Source organism: Myotis lucifugus, unplaced genomic scaffold (assembly GCF_000147115.1).
Source record: "Myotis lucifugus unplaced genomic scaffold, Myoluc2.0 scaffold_316, whole genome shotgun sequence".
In the NCBI taxonomy this organism is placed as follows: domain Eukaryota; kingdom Metazoa; phylum Chordata; class Mammalia; order Chiroptera; family Vespertilionidae; genus Myotis; species Myotis lucifugus.
The window spans coordinates 1,360,998-1,370,036 of NW_005871364.1; the positions used below are offsets into that span (position 1 = coordinate 1,360,998).

Genomic DNA, 9,039 nt, shown 5'->3' on the forward strand with positions numbered 1-9,039 from the left:
CTGGGCACTGGTCAGGCATTGTGCCAATGACCCTCAAGGCAGCGGAGTGATTTGGGCGAGATCCTGGGGGCGAGGCACCCTCTGATCACACCGCACACGGTCCCACACAACATCATGGGGGATGCCGGCCTGGGTCACCGCGTGAGGTGATGTCTGTCAGGTTTCCATGGTGAGAGGCTTTTTCATTGGTACGTTTCAGGGCAGAGGTTTATTTACTTGCATGGGATGCTCTGGGAAACACTCACCTTGATCTTTGGCTCTCCACCAGGCTTGTGACTAACTTGTGGCGCGTCTGTGTCCATGTCAACTTCTGATTTATCTTCAGCTTGTCCAAGAAGCACCTGGGTCCAAGCTCTGAGGCCAGCTTGCAGGCGGACACCCAGTATTCTTTCAATCTGCAGAGAAAGCAGTGTTGCAGAACAGTGAGTCTTCTAAACTGGAGCTGACCGAGCACATTAAATAGAAAGAAGAGGCGCCTTCTTGATCAATAAACCTTTCCTTACTCAAAAAAAAGAAGAAAAAAAAAGAAAACAGAGGCTTTAGGTCAAAGATAAAGAGTTAATTGTAACCCTCCTCCCTCTATTCTGAGTCTCGCTTCCAGCGCTTCCTCCCAGCCTCAGGTAACTGTCTCCATTAGGCTCACTGTGTTGTCCCACTGAGGGCCGAGTCGCCAATACATGTGGTAAGGAGAGTAACACAAACTCAGATATGCAACTAAGGTCCTGATACTGTTTGATATAATAGAAAACTCACAAAACAAGTGTTTTCCTGGTCGCCTCAGAGATAAAACTAGAAAACTGTAATTTGAAAATTAAACCATTTTCTTTTTCTTATTGTTGAGGTATTATTGTCACATAATGTTACATTAGTTTCAGGCATGGCATAATCTATATATGTAAAAGGCTAAGTGACCAACCACCTGACCGGTAGCTATGACGCGCAATGACCACCAGGGGGCAGATGCTCAACACAGGAGCTGCTGAGCTGCAGTGACTTGGCAGCAGTGGTTCTCGGTGAGAACCCAAGAACCGCTCTCTTGCAATCTGGGACCCCTTGGGGGATGTTGGAGAGCCGGTTTTAGCCTGATCCCCACAGGCCAGGCCGAGGGACCCCATCTGCTGGAGGGACCCCGCTCACTCCAGAGACGCCCTTTGAGCTGCAGCACTGCCCCAGGTGTGGCTGGCCGGGGTGGGACCCGGGGAGGTTGGCTCCAGGGCATGTCCAGCCCATCATGCCCAGTCCCACCCCGCCTGCCACCTTCTAATTAATTTCCTTTCAATGTGCACGAATCCATACACTGGGCCACCAGTGATTAGATATTTGTATATGTTGCAAAATGATCACAATAGTCTGATCAACATCTACCACCCTCCATGTTGACCACTTTCTGTTACAAGTAAAGAAAAAAATCTTCTCTCTGACCTAGAATGAGACAAGTAAGTTTCTGTGAACAGGATGCCTGTGTGTCTTTGTGAAAAGTTGGCCTTGGCCACAGGACTGCCTGGGATGCGGTGAGGGCGGCCGTGAGGAAGGCTGAGACTGTCAGTGGACTCAGTAGAGTGGGCTTTGTCAGCTTTCCCTCTGTTGGTCTCCCTTTGTGTGAATACACCGCCACTGATTTACCCTTTTTAAAAGGGAAGGAAAGCATGCCCAGCTGGCGTGGCTCAGTGGTTGAACATTGACCTATGAACCAGGTCACAGTGTGGGGTGTGCAGGAGGCAGATGATCAATGAAATAAAACAAAAGAAAAAATAAGTGAAGGAAAGGCCTAGCTGGTTTGGTACAACGGATAGAGCACTGGCCCATGGACTGAAGGGTCCCGGGTTAGATGCCCATCAAGGGCACGTATCTTGGTTGCAGGATCGATCTCGTGTGTGGGAGGCAACCGATCGATATGTCTCTCTGTCTCTCCGCCTCACCTCCATGTCAGTGAGGAGCCACTCAGTGCCCAGCCTCACCTCCATGTCCAGCTTGTTGACCCAGATGGGCAGGTTGGAGTACGAGTGCAGGTTGAGGTCGTCCACAGCTTTCTGGACCCTGTTCAGGATCTCTGAGAAAGTCTTGTGATCGTACAGACAGGTTTCCAGGGAACGCACTTCCAGGTCTATTTTTTCTTCAATAATCAGCAGATCATCCACCTAAAGGGAAGTATATTTAATATTTAAAACATCTACTCACTCCATCCCTTAATTTTTATGTACATTCTTCTCAACTGACAAATGCTCGAGGCAGAGAAGTTTTTCCATAAACAGCTAATCCTACTGGGTGAGAGGGAAGGGAAATGTATGGAGACTGTCAGCTTGCCCCTCCTCCCTCCTGCTCACGGGAGGGACGGCCTCTGCTTGATAAGTCTGGGAGCAGAAGTAAGATGGGCTCCACTCGCTTCCGTCCTGTCCTCGGGAGCCAGCGTGCACCAGACGCACTCATTCTGGCCTGCTTGCAGCGGCAGGCGCAGGACCTACACTGGCCAGCTGTGCGGGGGCCGGGGCGGAAGTCTAGGTCAGGGTGGAGCGACAGCAAGCGCCTCTCCAGGCAGCTTTATCAGGAACAAAGCTCTCGTTTCGCTCTTCGACTCCTGTGCCTGTCATCTCTCCACGGATTTCTAAACTCAGGTGTTAGTTATTCAAGGGCCTCCCTAAAGCCCTCATCCCGTCAAACAGCCCAGTGGCTCTTTCTCCCTTTCAGCTCCCACGTCTCCTGTTGTAATCCCGCAGCCACGGGAGACCAACATGGTGAGCCAGCTGTCCTGGCCACGGGAGGACTGCCCGGAACACACCTTTTCCTGGAAGTTGAAGACAGTCTCCGCCAGCCGCTGCACGTACGGGTCGAGTTTGTAGGACTCCCACACCAAGGCGATGCCCTCTGCGATCAGGGCCTGCACCTCCTTCTTCAGGCCGGCCACCAGCAGAGAGATGGTGTTCCGTTCCTCCACCTTCTCACAGGTGCGCTCGTAGGTGCGCACGCTCTCAATCAGGGAGATGGCAAACGGGTAGAGCTGGTTGGCTTGATGAGCCTTGTTCACAATCGCCAGAGGGACTCGGAAACCAAGCCACTTGAGGTTTCGAACTTCTTTTGAAAGTGTGATAATCTCGGGGAGGAAGTTGACCTTAAGCTTGAGGACGTTCCCGGATCGGCCACGAACCCGGGTACTTTCGATGGTGAAGATGCGCCCCGAGACGCCCAGGTTCCGCTGCTGCACCTTCCGGGCCCAGTCGTCAAATATTTCTTGGGTGTTGAGCTTCATGCGGAAACTGTCGCCATCCTGCTTCAGCTTCTGCCCCTCCACGTGGTTCTCCCAGCCCTTGCCCAGGACGTCCTCCACACGCTTCATGTAGGCGGTCAGCTGTCTGTCAATCTGCTTCGCCCAGATGATGGACCCAGACACAGGCGGCAGATCGCGCACGTGGCTCATCTTACACGCCTGACTCTGTGGGTACTGGACTTTGAACTTGTCGTGAAGAGACTCAATGTCGTCTTTCACGCGCTGGATTAGCTGGGTCTGGTATTCACGGATGGCCCCGCGGATGTGAGGCCTGACAAACAGTGCGTTGAACCTGGAGAAAATCCTAAACATCTCATTAGCATTCTTGGCCGTGCCGAGCTGATCGCGAAGGCGAGCAGTGATCCGGGTCTCCACCCTGTCAATCCTCTCATCGTATCTCTTCATGGCGGCCTCCCACGCCTCTGTGCCTTCTTTGGAAACATCCAGTCCATCCACTTCCTTGACATTCTCGTAGGCGAGGTTTACCTCCTCAATAGCATTCGCATCAGCGGCATCAAAAAGAACCTCAGCTACTTTCATATCCTGGGGTTCAGGGACCTCCCCTTGATTCTGCTGTGCAACCGCTGTGACCTGAAAGGGAAGGATTCGTGACAAGGTTACCAATGAAGGCTGTATTCTGTTGTACACCAGCAGAGCACACACACACAAATTACCAGTCAGCCTCGGTAATGCTTGTTTGACTCTAGTCAAACACTTAAAAAACATTTTTAAGAGAGAGGAAGGGAGAGGGAGAGATACATGATGAGAGAGAAACATCATCCATTGGCTGCCTCCTGCATGCCCCTTACTGGGGATGGAGCCTGCAAACTGGGCAAGTGCCCTGATCAGGAATCAAACCAGGAGACAACCAAGATGGCGGCACAGGTAAACACCTGAACTTGCTGCCTCACACAACCACATCAAAACTACAACTAAAAGACAAAACGGTATCATCCAGAACCATGGGAAGGCTGGCTGAGTGGAAGTTATACAACTAGAAGGAAAGAAAAAAGCACACTGAGACTGGGAGGAGGTATGGAGGCACGCAGAAACGGGCCGGCAATTGGGTACGCTGTTGTCTTTTTGAATTGGGAGGGAGATACAAGCTCCTGACTGCTCTGAACTCCAGTTCCGAGCAAGACTCTGCGGACCCAGACTCACACAGGGAGAAACTGAACTGTCTGGCATCGGGCTGGAACATGAGGGCGGCTTTCTCTCAGAGGTGCTTGCAGCAATCATTGTTCCTGCATGGGGCCGCGGGACCTCAGCCTAGCCTGCACCCTCTCCAATCTGGGACCCCTCAGGGGATGTCCGACAGCTGGTTGTCGGACATCCCTCTCGCAATCCGGGACTGCTGGCTCCTAACCGCTCACCTGTCTGCCTGCCTGATTGCCCCTAACCACTCAGCCTGCTCGCCCCCAATTGCCCACCCCCGCCAGCCTTCTTGCCCCCAACTGCCCCCTCTGCTGGCCTTCTTGCCTCCAACTGCCCCCCCTTGCCGGTCTGATCGCCCCCAAATGCCCCTCTGCCAGCTTGCTCGCCCCCAACTGCTCCCCCTGCCGGCCTGCTTGCCCCCAACTGCCCTCCCCTTCTGGCCTGATTCTCCCCTAACCGCCTCTTCCTTGGCCCTGCCACCATGACTTTGTCTGGAAGGACGTCCGGAAGGTCTTCTGGAAGGTCTCCTGGTCTAATTAGCATATTACCCTTTTATTAGTATAGATTTTGCAGATGAGGAATCTGGAGAAAAGGTTAAATAATGTGTCCAAGTCACACAGCTAGTTCAGCAGTGGGTTGCAGGTTCTGGCTCTATGGTCCATGCAATTTGAGGGTAGGAATGAATGGGTGGAGAACGTTAAAGATTTGGATTGAAACAATATAATACAGAATCACTAGATCTTAAAGATGACAGCGACAAGACGGAGCTAAAGGAGTAATAATGCAAAACAGAAACAAGTAGTTCATCTGAAACAATCACGCGTGAATATCTGGGATGGGAATCACACCTGTGGCCTCAGGACCCTGACGATGACTGCTCTCAGCTGTTCGTGCTGCCGTCGAAACTTCCTCATCTGGTCTAGGCGAGCCTGAAGCTTCCTGTGGGCAGGGTTGATTCGCCACACCATCTTCAGATTTTCTTCCCTTTTCCGTTTGACAATGTCTCTCAACAACACCTGAAGTTTCTCGTATTCATCATCCCAAGTCTGAAACACTTCAAAGCACGCAACCATAACCTAGGATGTAATTTCAGAAAGGAAGCTTGTTATTACAGCGCAGTTTGGTCTCAATGCCCCGAGGTTGGTTTCTGATATAGTAAAACGTACTTTTTCAAATTCTTCATAAGCAACATGCATTAGTTTTCTAGTGCCCAACACTTTGAGTAACTGGGAACTCAAGTCTCTTGAAATGGCCTCCACCAAGCGCAGGGCTCTCTGGATGGGATACTTCGTGTTCCGGATCTTTCTCAAATGGGTGAAGATCGCCACAAGAGCCTGCCTGATCTTGTCCAGCTCAGTGGCAGACAGCAAATCGTTCAGAGGGAAATCTTTCATCAGAGGGTTGTAGTCATTCACGGTTTCCAAAGCCTGTTTTAGACCTAGATTAAGAGACAGTTAATGGTTTTCATATAAAGTAAAACAACTCTAACACAATGGTAGATGTCAATCTTACCTCGACTGAAAAGTAATGCAACTACAGGATATTCCGTACAGGCCTACTACTGGGAAAGTAAACGGAAATGTGTCCTCATGATGGGATAGTTTAATGTTGCAAAAGATTTAGTGACAAAGAAACGATTTGATATTTGGGGGAAAAACTCATTAATAGGATGATCCTAGCACAGCCTCATTTTCACTTGTTAAAGAGCATCAGGGATACCCTCATAGTTCATCTTCTTTTGCTTTCTAGATTATCTAAATGTCCTACTAAAAACAAGTTTAAAAAACTAGAATTTTGTCATCTTTAAAAACACTAGAGCCGAAACCAGTTTGGCTCAGTGGATAGAGCGTCGGCCTGCGGACTGAAAGGTCCCAGGTTCGATTCCAGTCAAGGGCATGTACCTGGGTTGCGGACACATCCCCAGTGGGGAGATGTGCAGGAGGCAGCTGATCGATGTTTCTCTCTCATCGATGTTTCTAACTCTCTATCCCTCTCCCTTCCTCTCTGTAAGATATCAATAAAATATATTAAAAAAAAAAAAAGAAATGTATTGTTAAAAATAAAAATAAAAAATAAAAACACTAGAATTTAAATTTTATGCCCATGGCACAATTTAGGTGAGCACGTTATTGACACAATCACAGAAACACCTGGGTCCTAGTCTAGTTTTTTACTTCCTCTGGCACAAGATTTTTGAAAACATGTTAAAAAGACATAAAGGTTTCGGAGGTATTATAGAAAATTCAAGTATACTTTTCCACATTAGTAAATGCCCAGGTAACGTGTACAGTGTGATAGGACGATTTCCACCAAAAATTTCCTCTAACATTTGCCACGACTGTGGTCCGGCTGCTGGCTCTAACGGGCCTCGTGGGCATGGAGTCGTACACACATGCCAACTGTGCCCGAGCGCTCCAAAGTTCATGTGCCCACTGGGTGCTAACGAAACACCACTCACTGCGGCCCATGCAGAAAACTAAAGGCTCCTCGCCCCCTTTCAGAACAGGGAGGGGAGCAGAGAACAGGACGGAGCAAGTGAGAGGAGGAAGAGGAAGTACTGAGCAGCTCTCTGTTCCCAGCCCTGCAGGCAAGTAACTGCTGCTTCTGTGAACCGTCTTCCTGCCGTCTGTCTGGGGCACACTGACTTCACACTGAAAGCACAGCCTGCCCGGGGACTGAGTAACAGGGACAGGATGGAACTCCCACGGCTCCCGACACTCAGGCCTAGAAACTGGATGTGTCCTCCAAACCCCGGGAGGAAACGGGAAGTATGTGGAAAGTCACTTTCATTACCTAGGACTGGGGGAGATATGAGACAAGATGCGAGAGGAAAAGGAAAGGTGGTGCATACATTAACTTTCATCTCAATTACCAGCAAGGTCTCACAAAAGGCAGATTAACTGCCTGATCGATGATCAGTTCTAGTTTTACCTGTGTCAGTGTCGAAACTGACGGTGGCATGGAAGCGCTTGCCGTGCTTCAGGATATCCAGCGTAAGCAGAACCTCGGGGCTCTCGCGCTTCTCCTGTATGCGGTACAACGCACGTTCCAAGTTCAGCCAAAAACTGATTTCTTGTAAGGCCGTTCCCGAGGCAGGGTCTCGGTCGAGTTTGGTCACCTTTAAACATAAAATAACACTGAAGGGTATTCACATTTAAATAAAGGTGGAAAAAGTATCATTAACTAAACACATGCATTACAATTTAATTTCCATATTTCAAGTGGATTTCCTGCCTGTAAATGACAAGTAGTTGAACTTGTCACAGGTAGGAAAGAGGTCAGACGAAGGCTCAGGGTGATGGTGCGCGTCTCCCACTTCCCCGGGCTTGGCAGGCCTGCTGAGCAGTCCCGGCACCCAGGGCAGGTACGGCCAACAGTCACCCAAGAATTTACCTCACAGATAACAGTGTGAAGCCTTTACAACTACTTTCAGCCTGTGCTCTTACTTTCTGAATTTCTCGGATCCAGCGGTTAACTCCGGATTGTAGCTGATTGAGAAAAGTTGGGTCTTCAACCTTATCTCCAAAGTCTGTAACTTTGGGCTTTTCTCCACGCTCGTAACACTGCTTTGCGACATTTGTAATAATTGGATGAATTGGCAAGCTGATCTCTGGAATTTCAATGTTTTGCTGCAGGTGAAGGAGTCCCATTTCAAGTTCCGCAATCTTTTTTTCAACTGAAGGAGCCATTTTATCACCATCCCTAAAAAGACAGAAAATATTTCAATACTTAGTGCACTATTGGTCTCCAAGACATGCTCTTATTTCAGATCTGTCAAATATTAATAATAAACATTTTATTAACACAACAGATTTACATCCTCTTGGTTGTTAGCTCTACCTCCCGATTCCTGAATTTTACATCATTTTCCAATGTCTTGTGAGGATGTAGTGAAATATGATTCAAACCAACAAAGGGAAAATGGTTTTTACCTGTCTGCCTTGCCAGACTCTCTGATGTAGGACTTAAAGAAAGGAGCCACCGCATTGCTAATGAAAGAATGCAAGGTTTCATATGGGGAGTCCTCGCTGAGCGTGAGAATGCGGAGCTGGGAAGACACTGGTTTGTCTGCATCAATGACTGGAGTGCGTTTAATGAATGCCAAGCTACAAGAAAGCAAAGAAGAAATTAGAACACAAAGTCTCCTTCCTAATAGGTCTTGACAACTGTGGCCTTCTCTGTGTTGCATACAAATTAAAAATTCATTTGGCCCTGGCCAGTGTTGCTCTGTGGTTAGAGCATCAACCTGCGCACCAAAAGGTCTCCGGTTCGATTCCCAGTCAAGGGCCCGTATCTGGTTGCGGGTTTGCTCCCCATCCCCGGCCAGGGAACATGTGGGAGGCAACCAGTTGATGTGAGATCTCACATTGATGTTTCCCTCCCACCATCCCCCCACTCTCCCTCCCCTCAACTCTCTGAAAAGCAATGGGAAAAACATATGGTGAGGATTAACAAACAAAAATATTCATTTGACTGTTTCAATTTAAAAATCCTATTAAGAATAGACTAAATTGTTGCTTTTCTAATATTGAAACACAGTGCTCATCTTTACTCACATGAGAACTAACCAAATCAAGGTTATGGTTATAGCAAGGGACCATGAAACCAAGCAAAATTCATTT

The 9,039-nt window shown here is 48.7% G+C and overlaps 1 protein-coding gene across 1 annotated transcript in view; it reads right to left on the reverse strand.

Annotated features, from left to right (window-relative positions):
- DYNC1H1 (dynein cytoplasmic 1 heavy chain 1) overlaps nt 1–8,621 on the reverse strand; it is a 51,914-nt gene extending 43,293 nt beyond the window's left edge. Inside the window, exons 1-8 of the mRNA XM_014465962.2 lie at nt 8,350–8,621; nt 7,864–8,119; nt 7,349–7,535; nt 5,584–5,855; nt 5,266–5,493; nt 2,777–3,853; nt 1,959–2,138; nt 246–395 (exon numbers count right to left, since the gene is read on the reverse strand). Of these exons, the coding sequence (XP_014321448.1) occupies nt 246–395; nt 1,959–2,138; nt 2,777–3,853; nt 5,266–5,493; nt 5,584–5,855; nt 7,349–7,535; nt 7,864–8,119; nt 8,350–8,606 (2,607 nt within the window). The 5' untranslated portion in view covers nt 8,607–8,621. The remainder of the gene's footprint in view (nt 1–245; nt 396–1,958; nt 2,139–2,776; nt 3,854–5,265; nt 5,494–5,583; nt 5,856–7,348; nt 7,536–7,863; nt 8,120–8,349) is intronic.
- Nucleotides 8,622–9,039: the final 418 nt, after the last annotated feature.